General features: G+C 40.4%; 1 protein-coding gene across 2 annotated transcripts in view; it reads right to left on the bottom strand.

Moving 5' to 3' along the window:
• SRGAP1 (SLIT-ROBO Rho GTPase activating protein 1) overlaps positions 1 to 19,809 on the bottom strand; it is a 143,857-nt gene that overhangs the window by 22,382 nt on the left and 101,666 nt on the right. The window contains exons 8-15 of one of the 2 annotated variants that reach the window (XM_065631098.1): positions 19,174 to 19,275; positions 17,286 to 17,483; positions 17,082 to 17,166; positions 13,175 to 13,202; positions 10,989 to 11,091; positions 7,242 to 7,302; positions 7,002 to 7,079; positions 5,429 to 5,563 (exon numbers count right to left, since the gene is read on the bottom strand). In XM_065631098.1, coding sequence (XP_065487170.1) covers positions 5,429 to 5,563; positions 7,002 to 7,079; positions 7,242 to 7,302; positions 10,989 to 11,091; positions 13,175 to 13,202; positions 17,082 to 17,166; positions 17,286 to 17,483; positions 19,174 to 19,275 — 790 coding nt within the window. Of the gene's footprint in view, positions 1 to 5,428; positions 5,564 to 7,001; positions 7,080 to 7,241; positions 7,303 to 10,444; positions 10,479 to 10,988; positions 11,092 to 13,174; positions 13,203 to 17,081; positions 17,167 to 17,285; positions 17,484 to 19,173; positions 19,276 to 19,809 lie in introns of both variants that reach the window. The other variant, XM_065631089.1, reaches the window with a different exon arrangement.

Below are 19,809 nucleotides of genomic sequence, written 5' to 3'. Positions count from 1 at the left end.
ACTCACGATGTTTATGCAAGGGCAGACTCTAAAGTGAAAGAGATCGAAAGTGAACAGTCTGCCTCAGAAGAGTAAAGGAAAGCTGAGAGGGGAGAAAACACAATTACTAACATGAGCCCCCAAATACAAATAAAACAAAACTAAATTATAAATGAAGACAGGGGTACATTCATCCTAAATAACAATATGAAAATGTAAATTGAATTTTAATTAAGCAATAATCCTGAATCAGTGGAGCATATAAAAGGCAATAAATATTCAAATATATAAATACGGTGCTTGGTGATGGAGAACAAAAGTCTTTCGCAAGAGAGCAGTTGCTGGTGATTCTGAAATATTTTGGGCCAACTGGACAGCTGCAAGCCTTTATCACTCTGGTTTAGCTAAAAATACTACAAAAGCACTGTACTTTTCCTGGTCTTGGTTCTACACATGGACTCTCCTGCACTGGTGGTGAGAGGTTATCCCACGAGAAGAAGATTCACCCTGGGAGCAGCCAGAGCTCTAAAATGGGGAGTTCTGGATCGTGTATGTTCTACCACTCTCTGTTAGCAGACAGTTTGCATGGGCCAACCTCAGTAGCAACAAAAGACTTGCAAACATTTGGCAAAGTGAAGATATTATTGATCATAACACATGAAAGGAGAAAGCTGGTGTCAGCAATGAATGAATTTTGCTACAGTAACAGCCAGTGCTGTGCAAGCTCAGCATATTTCACAGGCAAGGGTAGCAAAAAGGAGGAAGACGAGAGCAAACAATGGTAACGTAAGCTATCTCTCTCCTTTAGGATCACTGTTTTAAAGGATAAAACCCAATGTGGTATCTCACTGTAGGAGTCACTCGCTACTTCCACTTGGTGTGGCACTAACTAATGGCAGAGTGAACGCCTAATGCGTATTTTACACACCGACTGAATGTCACATGGGATTGAGTTACACTTGCAGATGTAATTTTTATGGTCAATTTGCAGCTGACAAGCAATTTATGTGAATATGCATTAGTGCTGAAGTTAACAATTTATGCCTCTTTCCACTTTGGTAGATGAGTCCAATCCAACTCAAAGATACGTATATATTAACTCAGCAGTGCCACTTACAGCTCTTTTAGATCTATTTAAGAAGGCATTACAGAAGGACAAACACAACGGTCTCCACTGTCATTTAGTAAAGGAAACAGTTGTAATTTTGTTGAAACTTTTTCAGGAAGAGCTGACAATTCAGAATACAGTTTTTTACTTTTTAAGTAATGGGCAATAGTCTGGAAAAGTGAGAAAATAATTTCCTTGCATAGCATTTATAGCATTTACGCCTTTAGGTAAACAGGCACTGCTGGCAGCAAGGGATTGAAATTGTGAAAATCAGAAGGAAAAAAGATGCAAGTTTTCATCCATCCTGGCATCTTAGTATATCAAATGTAAGGCAAGGGAGATGAAACCAAGAAGAATGACAATGACCTGAGCAGAAGCCAAGTTGTCTGGGTAGCTGAGATGTGTCTGCTGCTGCATTGCGCAGCTACATACGTATAAGTGAACCGTAATTCACGTGTGTAAGAACTGACACCAGGAGAGGAGCTGCCGTCCCCCAGCAGTGAAGGTGAGTTATGACCAGCCCTAAGCACAGCATCAGTACCCTCTGTCTCCATGTAACTCCTATTACAAATATTTTGCTTGCGTTTGGCCCAACCTTTTTTCTACAAGAAGCGCAGTGCAACTCTCCTCCCTTCCTTGCCACCTCTGTTTTAGCCCCTGGGTTGCCGAGTGCTGCTGGGAGCAATAGTAGCCACTTCTTTTGCTGAGAATGCAGAATTATGGCCCATAATCAGATGGATTCTTTACATTCTGTCCTACTTTTCATGCTTGCTCTGGAGAAACCATAATTCGGCACAAATTTTATCTAAAACAGTTCATAAGCCCAAAGAGCATAACATTGTTCTCATGAGTCTAATTAATACAAGTTGCCCTAAAAGTCACAGTCATTTTGCACTGTTTCCACTGTATTTGCAGAAGGGAAAGCATTAAATCACAATGCTCCATTTCATTCGGAAATATATGCATAAATGCAAAGGAATTCCTCAGTGGCTGTACTGAGGAAAGGTTCATTTTGCAGCTGTAGCCTCAATTATGCTTGACATCCATAACTAAGCACTTCAGTTTCAAGGGGTTTTTCACTGGCAACATCACATTTCCATATAAAATGTGTGACATTCTGCCCTTTTACAGTTTTATGTGAACATTAACTTTATGAATTTGCTTTTTCTCCCCTCCCTTTTATAACAATTTCTGCCAACAATTAAGAAAAACACACTGACATTTATCTTGAAAATCTATTTGAAACAACTTAATGTTTATTAACTTCCCCACTGTTTATCAGACAGTGAATGCAACAAGAGTATTTAAACCCTCTTAATTAAAAATAAGAAACCTTTGTGGATTTTTACGTTGTGATCTAAAGAAGCTACAGTATTATGTGTTCTCACAGAGGAAAGGGAGTCTGGCCCTGCTCCCATTAACATGAAGACCAACGTACTTAATACATGAGGCCACGTGAGCACAGAAAAAGAAACTAATACAACTATCACAGGTTCGAAGTCTGAAATAGAAGAAAAATCTTGCCTAGACCTTTTTGCAAGATATACAAAGTGTTAAGGTTAAAAGACAGCAATGGAAAGGGTCTTTGAGATTGGCAGGTTTTGTTAGTACATGCCATGTAGGTGCTATTTGAACTAAACTGTGACAGGTAGTAAATTCTGAAATGCTTGTTGTTTTATTTAAAAAAAACAAAACAAAACAAAACAAAGAAAAAAAAAACCACAAACCAACCCAAAAAAGCGTCTTATTCCCTGGAAGTGGTGGGCCACTTAAGGAAGCATGTAGACCGGGTACACAGCTGTAAAAACACTCCATCTCAGGATTCTCAGATAATCAGAAGATGCAGACACGCAGCCCACTGTTCCCAGCAGGTGGTTCTGGGGCTTGCTGTGGGTGCAAGGCACAAGAAAGGTTCTTTCTCTGCTCACACCACATTCAACCCCCGCACTGTGACAACACAAAGTAAAACCACCCCAGTGTGCTCAAAGAGTAAACCCCTTTTGTCCTGCCTATTCCAAAGTGACCGCTCCTCCCTGCGCCGAAGGAAGGCAGTGACGGGCCATTTCAAAGTGCCCCTAACGATAACCTTGTGGAAACCAAACCAAACAACAATGAAAGCATCCTCGCCTGGCTTCCTCCAAAACATGCCAGAAAGATCTGAGACTCTTACAACACATTATCAGGAAGAAAATCCTCTGTTCTCTTCTGTCCCAGCAATAGCAGAAGTCAAACGTAGCAGAACCACTCAGTCATTACACCTCATCTTGACAAGGTGCCGTAGAGATGATAATCCAGATTTACGGCAGCCTCAGAGAACAGCCAGTCTAAACCACGATCAGATGGCAACACCTCTCTCCCAATAACTGTGCCATTCTAAAAGGTGGCTGGGAAAAGCAATGACTTTGTTCCAGGCTATTAGTTGTTAAGGATTTCAGCTTCTACCCCTCTTTCCAAATACTGTGGCCTGTCTTCAGAAGCTTCAATGGTGAACAGAAACTCTTTGAAACCATCCAGGTTCCTCTTCTTGGAAGATATTTAAAAGATTGTTTTGGGCAAATATTTTTGCATCTCCTAAGCATTCACTTGTATAATAGTTGTAAGCCAAATACTCATTCTTGGTATTTTGCAATTCTATTTAAAGCTCTTCAACACAGCAGAATGCAATACCATCTCCACATACAAGAACCGTCATTTCTAGTTTTCATAATGCTTAGTCAAAATAATACAGTCATAAAGAGATCCAATGGGCAGAATCTGACAGCAGAAATTTTGAAAAGGAAATCTGATACAAATGGTTAACGCTGAAAGTGATTAATCATTTGAACAGCTTATCCAAGAATGTGGTAGATTTTCTGTCAACAGAAGCCACTAAATCAATAATTTTTTCTAGCACACATGCTTTCATTCATCTAGAAGTTATGGAAATCAGTGCAGGACTATTAGGTAAAGTTCCATCATCCCTGTCATGCAGAAAATCCCTCAGTCAAAATGGTCCTTTTTTAGATTTCAATTTCTATGACTCGCAGACATTTTCTGGGCTACAGCACTGCAGTTAACTAAAGCTGAACTCAGGCAGAACCAAGATGATGCTTCCTAAAGAGACAATGTCCCCCTCGGTATCAGGGATCAGACTGTTAAACTGCAGTATTGAGGTCCTTCAGGACTCCTCAGTACCACTGAGCCTGTAAAAAGCAACAGCTGCAGAAAATCAGCAAAAAAGGAAACATAAAATATTGCACATAGACCCGATCATAGCGATCCACATATTTGTAATCTCCAGGCTGAATTACTGCAATCCTCCTTATCTGGGAAGGAAACCACACACATGGGGTTCCCCCAGCAGTGAGCAGAAAAGCCCATCTGATGGCCCAAGACACTGTGCACACATTGATCTGCGGTCCTGCCTGCTGGGCTGAGACCCCTTTGCCAAAATAACGGTTTGGAGAGAGCCTGTCCTAACTAATATCCCACAGGACTGTCCCTTGTCTCCTGTGAAACCCTCCTTCTCCATTTGGCTGAAGCAGGCATGTTACAAAAGAAGGGTTGAAAGGAAGAAATTCTTCCACAAAGCTCACACCTCTGACCACTTCTGATGGGCCTTCGGGGAGCGGTAAGCCTACTGATGGGTCGTTTGGCCTCACCCCTCCTCAACATCTGCGGCGATCTGCAAACTGGAAGAGGTTTGGTGCATGCCAGAGCAATTCACTCATCCACTGAGAACTTCCTAAATTACTACAACCTCTTTGTGTCCAGCTATGAACACCAGCAGTGCCCAGACCCCTGCAACGCTCCTCCGAGGCGCCCCATGACGGGTTGTCTATTGGAAGGCAGAGCGGGCTCTTCTGCAGACAACATGCAGCTGCTCCCCTCCGCTCCTGCGTGGAAGGGTTTTCCTGCTGGTTTTAAGATGAGCACAATAAAGGTCTAGAACCACACAATGTTGAGCAGTTGGTCACTTATTCACCAGTGCTGACTCCAAGCTGCGGGGCATGAAAACCTTTGTGGCAAGTAACGTCCTCTGTTTGCACGGTCATGACTTCATCCCCTTCTGTCTGCTCCAGTGCACAGAGGAAAATAATAATGCGTTTAAATTTAACTATTTCTTGTATACCAAAAAATATCCTTCCTGCCCTATTAAACAAAGAGTTGTACTGTACACTAATCCCACTGGGAAAAGGGAACAACCACAGCTGTGAGCATGACTAATAACTGACCCAGACTGATACAGATGGCAAACAAATTGTCTCTGAAAAATCTGTGAAGTTAGCTCTTTTTTTCAGGCTGCTATTGGATATATGAAAGTAAAACTCTATTGAGAAAGAAATAGAGATTTCTACTTACTGATACAAGAAATAAGATCATTAAATCTTTCCTTAGGAAAGACAGGATTTTCCAGCCCTCGGAAATAGAGCTTCAGTACTCCAGCAACTGAGTTAATGTCATGGTTACTTTGGTCATCTGCCAAAGGATTTTCACCTGAAAAAGTAGATAAAGTGAATGAAACACACATGCAGGAGCATTCTTGCATGCAACATTTTTATAAGTGAGTGACATTTTGGGGGTTTTTTATTTGTAGTGTGTGGGAGGTGGCAACGCAAGCATTCAAGTAAGATAATAAACACTGATTTAGAAATCCCAGGCTATGATTAAACTGAAACTGGCAGCCTAAATAAAGCTCCCTTTAAATTACATAAGCTATTGATCTCTTAGGTCCTGAACTTCCAACTACGTATTTTGAACTGGAAATCTGTTTTCATTCTGAAAAATTAAAACGTTCAGGAATACATGAAAGCATTTCGTGAAAAGACTGTATAGGAACTGAAACCCGAACTGAAACCTCAGCCATGGCTGAACTACATGTAACTTAAAAGACTTAATCTTTATTTTGAAACATTTTAAGATGTACGTATCTTGGAAGATATTCTGGAGAATACCACTACCCAGAAGAAGCAGTTAACAATAAGGCAGATTTAAAAGCTGGAGAATAGGAGGACATGGCTTCACTTAGCATGTAAAAACAGCTGCTTCACATATTTCGTCAGAGGCGAAATCAGGTTAAACAAGATATATAACTAATCCTGGGGAGAAAAATACTGTGCATATTTTTTTCATGCTTTTAGTCACAAGACTTATTGCTCCAAGGGTTTTCTCATTAGCAGATGATCTGTGAAAGGTTTTTCTGGAAATTAAAAAAAAACCCAGCTTCTAAGAGCCAAGAGAAGAGAATGTAAGATTAAAAAAAAATGTAACTAGTATTGTTTTAACACAATTAGGGGATTGCTGGATCCTGGTCCCCCTAGCAGAGCAATCCCAGGCTGGGTGTTGCAAACCACTCATGTTTAAAAAGCTGTTTTTACTTCCTAGTATTTTTCTCATGATTTCTCCTCTGGGGCTGAAGTTTCCTTCGGGAATGAAGCCAGTGGTTGAAAAAGGAACGACCCTTTCACAGCCCTATTCTCATTGATCGTGATGCCACTTTGGCAGAGGGAGCAGAAAGTTGAGCACTCATATTCCAGAAGATCAAGTAACAGGGTTCTCAAATTGCGTTACGCAGCCTCTTGAATCTAATTAAAAACCACAATCTCTCCTTTCTGATGTTCTTTAAAAGAAAATACAGACAAACTGTTATTTGCAGTTTATCATTAACAAAAGACTAAAGCTTACAGTTAATTCAAGAGTCATATGCCTCGTTTAAACAAAATGAAAAACAACTTCCAGCTCCTAGTACTTAACAGGGGAAAAACATGTAGGTGTCATCATTACACTTTGTCTTTAAGCATATGATGGTGCAAATTTTTAGGTGCAGTACACAAAGTGCACACAAACTGCTTAAACAGCCAAGAAAGTAATTAGAATTTAAAATATTTTAAAATGTCAGATATTAAGGTGCTCGAATAGATGAAAATGCAATTACCTCTCTCAAATGAATTTTTAATATCATTGACTTCCACCTGGGAACCAGACACTCTAAAAATTCCCTGATGCTGAAGACCTGCAGCAAAGATGGGAGACGGTGGTGAGAAATTAATATAGTTTTAAAAATACTTTTAATCTCTATTCTAAAAACAAAGCTGTCGTGGTAAATACACTACGTAGAAGATGTACAAAAAAGTCAGGGCAGTAATGAAATGACATGCTATGTTTCAGAGCTTACCGTATAGGTTGATAAATCTGATACAGCTTTCCACGATGAGAGGAATGACTTGTCCTGAATCCTGGAAAAACAGAAGCAGAAAGAGTGAGCTGCAGACCAGAAAGAGGAAACCTCCCTACTCTGGACTGAATGTGAAAATGCATTTTCTTGGTCAATCCAGATGGACATACAGTGCTGGCAAAAAAACACATAAGAAAACATATCATTTCTAAGAGAGTCCTCTTCCCATTTAGGGAGGGAGGGAAAGGAACAGGTGAAGAGGAAAGATTATGGTTCTTCATTAAAATAATCGAATTGGGAACTTCAGAGACTTCGTTCCCTACCTCTGCCACTGTATCTGGCTAACACTGTATGTGACATCTAAGCTCATGCATGTGTTTTAGATTTTTGAAGCAAAATGAGTTAAAGCAGTGAATTTGCCTTGTAAAAAGTTTATTGTTAAGAATAATAATTCCTGATGAAGATGATCTCTCTGCATCCGTTCAACTTACCTTTCTTTTTCTGGTGGAGAAAATCTTACATGGACCTAATTACACAGGACCTAATTCCTTGAGTGTTTGTTTGGTGTTATTTTGTAAAAAATGTTGATCACAAACAGCTGACGAAACCTCTTCTGGACCTGCTGGACTATCAGAAGAGTTCTTGGAGTCACCAGATGACATTGCATGGAGTATATCAGGTGCCTCCCTCCTGACCTGGGCACTCCTACGTGCTCTGCTGATCCGCGTGTCCTAACACGGGGCAGATGACAGTCTGGCATGTTGGTTTGGGCTGCTTGAACCAGCTGGTGATACACTGGGTGGTCAACTGCAGCCCCTGCGAGCTAAGGATGTGGCTCAGCTGCCTCTTCTGTAGGCACAAAAGATGCTGGGAAAGGGAGGACAGAGCCCGCACCTCCCCACCTGCAATGGGCAGAGCTCAGGAGCCAAAGCTCCTGGTCTCAGCCATGATACAGCAGCATGATACAGCTGCATCTTCAGTTAAGTAGAGGTGCTTTAATAAAGGAGAAAAAATGTGATGGGAGGGGGAGAAGATGACTATACACTGATTTTAGGTGAGTTATTTGTCTTTTTCTTTTAAACTGCTGATTTTCCAAAAGAACTGTCACAGTCCTGTCTGTGTGTTTTGGTACTTTAAAAAAATAGATGTATTATCCTAAGCACATTAATGACTACACATCATCAAATATTTATTAAAGACACAAATCATATGATTAAAAATTATTTAGAAAAGTTGGTGCTTAGGTTGGAAAAATTACTGTTTCATCAATAATAGGTACCTTTGAAATTCTTGCCTTGGAAGCTATAATTTTTCTTTCCAAACAAATTTCAACTACGTAAATGCTCAGAGAACTGACTTATTCATTTGAAAGTTTAATATAAAACCAGTCTGTATTACAAACTCATGAATTCAAATGCACCCTGTAACTCAGAATACACATTTCCTCTTACAGACTAGTCCTTCTTTTTCATGCTAAATTACACTAATGGGAAGTTTATGAATGATGCCCAAATAGAAGAAAAGCCAACTACTAAAAAAAATTTGAAAAATAACACACAGTGAAGCAATGAAACAATGCACGTCTCAAGACAACCTAACCCCCGATCTTCTATGTGCTCCATGTTGTTTTAGTGGTGCTTACAAAAGACTGTACCGCAAATTACACTATTTAAATTGTGACTTGTTTGTCTTTTAATTTAAAACCAAGCAAAGACTGGCTACCCAAGAATCAGTAATGTCTGGATGAGCATTTTCTGTTTGAGTTGTGTCATGATTCAGTAACGGCTGAATAAAAAAATCCCATGTAACAGGTCAGTTGCTAAAACCACGAATACTGTCATCTTCACCAACACTGAGCAGACTGGCCCTCCAAAAAAGCGGAGTATTAGAAAACATGCACAACATGCACCCGTATCTCCTGTTAGTACACTGGTTCGTGCAAAGAATATAAAGCCCCAGAAAACATAGTGTTTGCAGTAAGAAATTACAAAAACATCAGTTACGTTCATACCTGCTTTTGGAGAATCTATTCAGCACTAGGCACAACTTTGTAGTTAAGTAATTTCCTGAAATAATCTAAACGAACATCTTTGGATTTTGGATCTAATGACTGGAAAATACTTTGAAGTAACAATCTGCATTGGTGAAATGTCAAGGACAGTGACCCTACCACTGCTGTGAATTTAATCTGACATGTGTAGTCATGAATGTATGTTTGGGGCTAATTATAATTTCTTATGATGCAAAAATGTAACAAAAAGCAATTTGGTGGAATTCTGTACTTCACTAGCTATAATCCTTTTGTGCCTGTCAAAATCACTCATCCCTATCAGGAATGATATGGTCTTTGGGCAGGGATGCTTTCCTAGGTTAGTTCCCATGCTGGCAAGCCTGTCATAAGGCCATCAGCTTTCTTTTCCTTTCTCCTTTTGAAAAACTAACTATGTTGGACTCTCCACTTGCAAGTAAGCCCTGTCACCCACACTGCCATGTAGCATAACCCTCTTCTCTGTGAGGGAAAATGACAGGGTGGCATTTCTCCCAATTTGCTCTGTGCTTCTCCAATCCAGGGGCTTTTTGTTGTGGGAGTTTCTGCTTCTTCGCTTACTTTCATCCTTGAGCAAGAAACTGTTTGTGATATTAATCTCTTGCACCATATGATGATTTCCTGAAAGTCTTTGCACCTCACAGCACCACCTGCATAATAATAATAGTTTTCCCTACAGCTGTACAGAGGGTGGCTGAAAGCTCTGTTTAAAGACAGCTAAGCTGGTATGGTGCCACTGAATGCAGAATTTGTTCTTCAAAATATTTGCTGCTAGCTATGTTGTGCAGGAAGACAAAAAAATTCCTAGTAACATTCAAACCCAGTTCACAAAGTCAGGAATTTCATTCACTGCATTTATAAATGTATTGTTACATATATTTTGAAGATTTCCTTCCTTTAGCTCTGTCAGCTAGTGTCCAGAGGCAATAATTGACTGTGATGGGCAGGTGCTGTTAATGAATAAGGCAATATCCATCATTTAAGACTACAATCACTCCAGAGCTGTGCTCTGGTTCGGTTTTGTCTGCTGTACTTGTACATTCATTTCTTAATGCAAACTTCTCCCTTCAGGTCTTTGAAAGAACTAATTTTGAGCCAGGCGTGAATGCAACCCGAGAGCGAGGCGGAGACGGTTCTCTTGTCACCAGAACTATACCTGATGTCTCGTGTGAGAGTTCCTTCGGCCTCGGCTAGAAGCATTATTAGAAATAAAAGTATGAGAAAGAAGAAGATAGTAAATACAGCAAAGATACAAGATCCAGAATAGCGGTGATCACAATTTCACACAATATAATAAATTCCTAAAGTCACAGGAAATCAAAAGCTGGATATCAAACCCAGGGTGATTCTGCTTCTGCACAGACTTTAAATGCTGAACGTAATGAAAATGGCAAACAGGAAATTGTGCTAAGTCGTGGGATGCACCACTACGTTCTATCTTCTGCATGATGCTAAGTTTCCTAACCAAACCAGGCTGCCAATACTATCCCTACTTGATTAACAAAATTGTAGGGAGGCTAACATGAAAAATGAATCCTCCTCTTTCCCTCTGACTTCAGGAAATATTATATTGATCAACCGGGAAAGAAAAGAGCCCCAGAACAGATTTAAACATAATGATCTGCCTCAGCTCACGTGAGGTGGTGACCATTATAGTAAGAAGTGTTGAGATCAGCCACTGGGGTGGCTGGTGCCAGTACCTTGACGAATGACTCCAAATCACCATTAAACAACTTAGCACTATATTGTGATCGGGGTCTGGGCTTCCTGTGTTTCTGGGGCTTAGGGGGAAGATTTGGAGGCCTAAGGGAAGGGAATATGATTACTGAGCAAGGTAATTAAGTCACACAATAAAATGAAATGTGTGTAAGCTCATAGCAAAACAGTAGAACATTGTAAAGGGAGAAATAAACACAGTACTTATCAAATAAAGACTTTCCAACAAATTTAAATGTAACAGTGATTAAAGGATAGAGAACTCCCCCATTAGAAATGTACTACTTATGGATAAATATTGACATTCATTATGAATCCCTGCTTTGCAGTTTTACCATACACATTTATTCCAAACACTGCGCAATCGGAATGGCCCTTTTTGTTGCGGTCATGCATGAAATGTGCAGCAACCACTGTAATTCATCCTGCCACCGTGGCAGAACACAGGCCACTCGAAGCACCTCTTATCAAGCAGAAAAGTTGCATCACGCTGGAGAAGCTCCAAATGCAAATTAAAGCTGCTCAGCACTCTCCTAATGTTCTTCAAAACCTAACTGTCTGCATTTTGAACTAGAGCCAGGATGGTTAAACAGCTTTAGCCTTCCACATCCAACCATCAGCATCTTCACACAAGAAAAGTAACACCTTGCAAATTAGCTTAAGGAGTTAAAAGAATATCATCAACTTGAAACAAATAAACAAAAGCAGCATAAAGCAAAAAAAAAGGAAAAACACACAAAACTTTCGTCAGTAAAACGTTTACCTAGTATGTAACACATGTAATGACTATAACTGAATACAACTGAATATTATCCTCTAGGTCACAACGTATTTTGTGAATGTCAGGGCACTCTGCATGCCAACAGTGTCCCTAGTTCCCCTGCACCAGCAGCCCAATGTTTCTATGGATTTTTCAAGAATCAGCAAAAAAATCAAATGTTTTTTGGGAAACAGTGAGGAACAATAATGCATAGAACATTAAGTGGTGGGAATTTGGTCTGTTTGGGTACTACCTGCTATTTTAAACTCATCTTTAAAGATACCCTCTTCCCTGCTACAAATTAACTTTGACCTTGAAGAGCATTTCCATCTGCATGTCTTACAGTCTGGACTTAACTGTGGAGGAACAGGCAGGTCGCAGACAGAGCGGGGAACTGGTGATGAGGAACTGACAGGCAGGCCCTACTCCCTCAAAGTTTCTTTTCCTAAGTGACCACCTGTGAGAAGACAGGAGGTAAGAGGGCTTCAAGCTGCTTCCTCACTTTACTAAGGTAAAATCATTGCCTAAATCCATCATCTTCTTTCAGCTGCTTACAGAGGAGGGAATTTAGGATGATGTGAGCCTGATGAGTCACCTGCTTCGGAGTCAAGAAAGAACATTTTTCTCATTAGACATAAGCTTGCCGATCTCCATGAATTCCTGGTAGCATCTGAGGGCACAGTTAAAGGGCACAGGTCTCAGAATTAATGTCAGCAATTGGGAAGAATGCTCTGATTTGTTACCACTTTTCACCCACAGTCATGTAAGGAAAGAAAGTGAGTAAGCCAAGCTTTACAGATCTAAAATGGACCATGGAGTAATGGGAGAAAGGCTGGTCTGAAGTCTGTAGAGATGCCCCCAGGAATATGGGGGCCAGGCCAAAGATGTTACACAAAAGCAAGTAGCCCAGCAAAGGCAGAGCCAGAGCCGGATCCATACTTCTTAGTTAGGAGGGCAAGACCTTTTTTTTTTTTTTTTTAAATTCAAAGGGGTGGTGGTAAGGTCATTCCTGTCCAGGAAGCAAAAAGGAGAAAGAGAAGGCATTGAGCAAAGACGTATTGCATGGAAAGGGAAGACTGAGACCTGGAAAGCTGGGCTTGATGTTCCTGCCACCACCATGACGGGAAGGGTGGTGCCTGCACTGGGGATACACACAAGTGGCAACTGCAAATCCAAACTGTTGCCATTGACCCCCCTAGTCTGACAGCCTGGGGGCTGGTCCTATACCCATCAGCATGCAGGAACAGAAATGCTCAATGTTAAAATACGCAGGGCCTGTACACAATTTATGTAACAACAGCAACAACGTTATATGCTCTTACAGATTTGCTCTAAAATTTGTGATTTCTAAGAGTTTAATCCATTTGTAACTCTAAATTGAGTGAATTGAGTAAAATAAAAATATCTTACCTTGTTGTCATGTATTCGGCCCTGTGACCTAGAAAAGTTCAACACACAGGAAACAAACATTTGTAGGTTTCAGGTAGATTTTTTTGTATCTAAATTATGCTTAGCAAATTACTTGTAACCCTAGACTTATACAACAAACAGGGCAGTGCAATTATCTACCTCTCCACAGATACATTTAAAATACAAACACAACCCATGTTACGGAACAACTTCTAAGAAACTTGCATTAAAGAGTCACTTGATACTGTAAATAATTTGAAGTAAAACTCCAAACAACTTCTATTGTTTGTGCTTATGTGTCTTAGTGGCTAAATCAGTATGGAAATGGAGCTGCACCAAGATTAGATTACATCTCCCCTCGTGCCTTAACCTGTTCAGTGCTGAAAATACAGAGCTGTAGACACCAATGACTTGCTGTTGAAAGACTTTTCCCTCTCTTTTGTCTACATATTGCAGGAAAAAAAATAATGCTACCACTGGGAAACACCACAGAGAAATGCAGAGAGCTGTAAAGAAGCAAATACCATATTCTAGAAAGGTTTCTGGAAAACCTTTGCAGAACAACAGAACAGCAAGTTAGGCATGTGCATCGTGTCAACTCATGATAACGAAAAGCAAAATAATGAAACAGTAGGAAGGTCATGGTATGATAAGTTCCAATCAGCCTAGTTTTCCCAGAGGGAGATTGTGCCCTACTAATTTATGAGAATTCTTTGGACGTGTCAGTAAAATACTGTATGAAGGAGAATCAGTCAAATTAATTTACTTAGACTTTCAAAGGCCCCTGATAAGTTTCTTCACAAGAGGCGACTGGAGCAACTAAACAGCCATGCACTGAGTGGCAAAATATTCTCATTGATCAAAAACTAATGAAGAAAAGGGAAAGCAAGTGGAATTAAATGGTCTTTTTTCATCATCACAAAAGTGGAGCAGTAATTTGCTCAAGCCTTCCCACTAGGATCATTTGTGTAATACCTAATACACTTATTAATGTCTTGGGGAGATCACAGCAGCTAAGGAGGCAGAACATTGTGCAGATGACTGAAACACTTCTGTGTCAAGTCCTGACAAAACTGTGAAGCCCTTCAAAGGGGTTTAACCACATTAAGGAACAAGATGCACAACGGCAAATGAAATTCAGTATTGACAGGTTCACGTAAGATATTGGGGAAATCACTCTGAGCATCACTTGGGATAGGTCTAAGTACACCGCTCAGTTTGAAAGTGGCATCAAAAAAGCTTGTCAGACTGCAGAAAGAACAGAAAACAGTGACATGCAAAACATAACATTATCTGGCAATGTCCAGGTGCACCTGAAATACTGCACAGTTTTGAAAACCCTAATCTGAACATCTATTTTGCAGTACCAGAAGAGTGAGCATCTGCAGAAGGTGGTACAAAGAATAAGCTCTGGGAAAAATCTCTGGCATTAATAAGACATGTAAAGATTGTTGGCACCTATTTTAGAGAGGTGAAAAGAAAGGATGAAAGAAGAGCAGGCGAAATAACCTATGACAGAAAAAGGGTAAGCGAGGGACTTCTGCCTACTTGTGTAACCAAGGAAAGTTCATTGAGACTAAGAATCCCGATAATAAGCGCCAGTAAAAAAAAAAAAAGATGTTTTAAATCCTGAGTCTGGGGGATTTTAAACACATCTCTGATATTAAACAGATTAGGGCAAAAACAATCTGAGACACAGGGGCAATTTCTTTTACAACTGCTTATTCTCTTTCTTGCATTTCCCTTCGCTTTGTTCATTTGTTCATTCAATACATGAGCCTTGGGCCAGAATTAATATGAGTATCGGTGTGCTTCCTATGTTTGGTATCAATTTCATTTGAGTATTTCTCATTTACTTTTCCAAATTTGTAGATGCAGACTCAGCACAGAGCACTTCATTATCTCCCTTGTGCAGATCATGAATATGTATCTGCTGTGTCCTTAAACAGCAACAGACTGTAGTAGGTAGGTGACGCACTGGAACAGAAGCCAAATGCTGTCAACGTTGTGGACACCAGACTGGAATCTGGATTTATTCAGCCTACATCCTTACACTGTACAGGTTTGAATAAAAGCAAGAGAGGGTGCCAAAGGAAAACTTGCAGTTGAGACAATCCTCCCTTTTCCCCCATTCTCCTCTGCACTACTTTGTACTGCACCCTGTACTCTTTGTCTGCTGTATTGTGGACATTAAAGCTGCCAGAAAAGGCAGCTTGAGTGGAGCAGGGGAGCAGTTTGATTCCTACAAATTATTTTCTATACTAACTACAGCAATGATGTTCTTAATTCCACCATAATTTTACCCTTTCAACCATTCAAGAAAAGTACAGAACCCAGGTCCTTCTTCCCAGGCATGTGCATTGTAATGCAAGACAGGCCTCAAAAGAAGGAGGTACTTGAACTTTTTAACTTGTAAGAATGATGGCTTTTTCTCAAAGTGTCGGCTTTGAATGTGGATGTAGATGTGTTTGAACTACTATTTTTATGTCCTATGGTATGATGATGCAACAACTATGTGCAAACACACTGTGGGCAACAGCAGATTAACTGCTTGGGGTTACAGCTGGTGGGTCAAGGGGAACTCTTCAAACAGAACGGTCCAAACGTGCCTTAGCATGGCAGAACGGCCCACGGCCTGATGGCAATTTATCACTTAGGTCACCCTGCTGAGAAGTTTTTCTTTGGATGTCCTTTCATACAGTTCTTTCCTTATTTCTTTCCAACACACATTAGGCAATAGATTCTGTTGCCTTTTATCTTTCTCCCTTCAGCAGGTGATCATGCATTTTACTGGGCTTCTAAATAACATTAACTTTATTTTTCCAAATACATTTTCTGTGAGCCTTTGGAGGAAAGTTTTCCTCTTTTTTGACTAACACCAGCTACACATCGTTTTGCGTGAATGAACTACTCAACACACATATTTAAAAAATCCTATTAAAGGAAAACTTCCACGAGAAAGAACATAATATAGTTAGTTGTCTAAAACCAGCTACCATCTTCTACAGTCCGGCCTTGCAAGAAAATGCTTTTTATTTCCTACCTGCCTCAGTCACTCCCTGGACAGGGGCTTTCTTTGGGTCGTAGCCACTGAAATATTAATAGCTCTTTAGGCACCTCCACGACTAGATTTGTGGATCTGTGCTTTTATATCAAAAGCAAGAAGAGACCTGATTAAGAATACATTTTTGGCAGTAAAAAGAAAATAAACTGACACATCCTTCAGAGACACTCCTCAGAGAACAAGTTTACTTTCTTGAGTCTGAGCGTTCAGGAGAGGATTTTTACTCTTTGCGGTGTAATTCACTTCCTCTCAAGTCTGTAACACTCTGTGGACAGTCCTCAAGGTTTGCAGTGTGATTCTCCTTTTCCCTTTGGTCCATGAGGAAGTGCCTGCTGGGACAGCTGGTAAGAGGTGGGCTGGAACTGTGCATAGTGCCTGATTCATGACTGCCCTAATTCAGCTTTACTTAATCATAAGAGACAATTTTCTATGCTTCAAAAAATGTTACTCTCCCCCAACTCTTAAAAAAACCCCCAACCTAAGTCAACAGAAAACACTGGGAAGTAGAAACAGCACATTTGTCACAGCTCTTAAATCACCCTGCACTGGCTGTGTCAGCTCTCCTTTCACACACAGGATTTTTCATTCAACAGTTCCATTTCCAAATATAGTCACTTGTCTGAACGTCTGCATAGTGGAAATAAATATCTACTGAAGAAATAAAACCAATGTATAGTGTGTAGTCTTACCACCGCACCAAAACTATGACTGGTAAAAATCAAATCTATGCTTACTGGACAATTAAGCTTTAAGTGTTGTAACTTTTTCCTGCATACTGCTGGCATTTCAGCAGATAAATTGTACAGTATGGAATCCCTTTGCAGTTTATTGTCTGATATTTACCTTCTCCAAGTGTCCTCTGCAGCAAGTCATGTTTTGCTTGGAGTTTTGTGATGAGATTGCTACCTTCCAGATATTCTCTGAATTTCTGTAGAGATGTAGATCAGTCTGTTACTATTTATGGCATATAAATTCCAGGAACTTCTGCATAATGTTTACTTCACATGTTTGGTCTGTATCACATGAATGAGGAAGCAACCGACATACCATGAAATAGAATTGCTCCGTTTCCTGCTGGTTGGCTCTTCTTTTTGCAATGCTGGGCTTACTCAGGTATGTCTCAGAGACTGTTGACTTCACAGACTCCGTTGAGCGGCTGTGCTGGAAACACTCTGACACATCATAGTCTTCAATGGTGACCATATCTTGTATTGTCTGCAGGGTAGCCTCTGTTGTTTTCTTAACCTGGAGTTAAAAAGCACGATTTACCAAATGGGAAGATAAATACATACCAGAACAGCTTAGAAGGGAGGCTCATTACTCAAAATAATTCTCTGGCACACTTCCCCAAACAAACTCATGTGTGAATATGAAAAATTAAATGTACTATAATATATCTGTGTAACAGAAGGATGACATTATTAGATTTCCTATCTAGCGCTTCATCACGGTACAATCCACAAACACGGATGCACTCTTGTGTCGACTGTATAGCTCTCGCAAGCATTTGTTTTCTGCAATTAGAATCAAAATGTGACACGATTTGATTATGGTCCCTAACCTGGGACAACAGGCAATAGAGATGATACACTGGTCTGAAGGGTCAACTCTCCCACGTGTGGTCAACGAGTCAGACTGAATGTGTACAAGGATGTGGCTGGCAGGACAACATGTTCTTCCAAGATAAAAATCTGTGACACTGCTCTGCGGAGTGCTATGGTGAGGAGCACAGTGATATTTACACTGCAGAAGAGGAATACAGTGGAGGAGGGGGCTGGAGAATGAACAATTTACACCAGCCCCACAGCGCTCCTGGGAGCTATGAAGCACCGTTGCCCACAGTGTAAACCCGGGCATGGAGGCCATGGAACAGGGGATGCAGCGTTTCCACAGTGCAATCGAGAAACTGGCAGGATTCACAAGGACGTGATTTGCCTCCCAGTTCTGCTTTGGCAGAGTCTCTAATAGAGGCAACTTAACCAAATCATGCACACTTCTACACACATCTCTGGTGTAGGCAAATACCCTTCTTGTGCCTGCCAATGTGATTTCTCCCTCTATTCCCTTGCACTTCACTTTACTGAAATAGTCTTTCTCCTTCCTTTTGTCTTTATTACCTTGAGATACTTTCTGAAGTCAAGTGTTTTTTTTCAAAGACTAGTGTACGTGTCTCATGGACGTTAATATTTTGTTCTAGGCATTCAGCACATAACACAGAATGAGAAAAAACAGAATCCTGAAAATTTATCAAAAAATTACACCAAGAAATTGAATTATCTCTATGTTTTAATTTAGGAACAGATTCTAATTTGAACTGAGGGCCTTTAACACTGCCTTAAATTGGACAGAAGTGCAATTTATACCCGCTGGGAGGCCTCTCTCTGCTGCCAGAACAGGGGAAAGAAAACAGCATAGCTTTTCTGTATTTTACAAAAAAATGCATTTTATTTTACTAGGTGAGCTATTCCCATCACAGACACTCAGTACCCATGTTTCTAAATAGCTGTAGCTGAATGTATAAGAGATTTTGACTCAGCTACCACAAAAGACAGTCCAAATTCCTTTGTAGTTCAGAAGTAGCAATTTGGGGACTGGACAGAGCGTGGTCACAGAGGACAATAACTGTTCTCAGTGGCTTTCTGCCACAAGACGTTAAAAATAAATGCTCTAACAAGTTTCCACTGAAGCATCTGCAAAACACAGAACCCAGTAATGTGAACGCATGGACAGGTAAAAGATGAAGTTTCCAGATCTCTATAAAGCAGACAAGGAACTACCTTAGCATATTTGCCAGTGCTTGATTTTTTAAAATTAAAACAGCTCATGCAGATTGAAGCCATTTCAGGGTCATTTACATGCTTTTGATAAAGCAGAAAACACTGCACCTTCCTGAAAACAGTGTTCAATGCATAGTCCATATGGACACAAATCTTACCTCCTCATTTTCAATTTTGAGTGTAGCCAATCGTGACTGTAGTTGCTGATAGCGAAGCATAAGCTCTGCTTGCACAGGTTGCTGGGCAGTGACCTGACAAACCTAACAAAGAATCAAAAAGAGCTGTAAGATGCAAGGAAAAAAATCCAGTCAATAGTCTTTGGTTGCTCTCATTAAAGCTAGGTGAATTGCTGTCAAAGTCATAAAAACTTTAAAAAACCAGACAATAAAATGTGCCCATCTAAATGTAAAGTATTTATGGATTACAAGGTGTGGAACTACCTTCCACATCTTATGACTACAGAGCACAGCCTTCTTTTAAGGCTGCTTTGCGTTGCTTCTCTATCACACAGAAATGCAAACCCTGGAGTTTCCTTCAGACAAAGATGAACACAGGCAACTCTGCATGTTGCTTTCCTATTGGCCTTTGGTGTGGCAGAACAGGGCACAGCTGGGCTACCCTCTACATTTGAAATCTCCAGATGATAAAGTGAGGGAGGAAGAAAGGGAAAAGGCAACATTTCAGGGTGTGTAAATTGGAGCAGCTCTGCACCCACAAGCTCTGTTATGGATGAGGCAGGTAGTGAAGCCATAAAGCCACTACTTACATGGGTGCTGGGCTGAGCACAGGCTGGC

Source organism: Caloenas nicobarica, chromosome 1, assembly GCF_036013445.1.
Source record: "Caloenas nicobarica isolate bCalNic1 chromosome 1, bCalNic1.hap1, whole genome shotgun sequence".
Lineage (NCBI taxonomy): Eukaryota > Metazoa > Chordata > Aves > Columbiformes > Columbidae > Caloenas > Caloenas nicobarica.
This window is presented reverse-complemented; position numbering and strand designations above follow the sequence as displayed.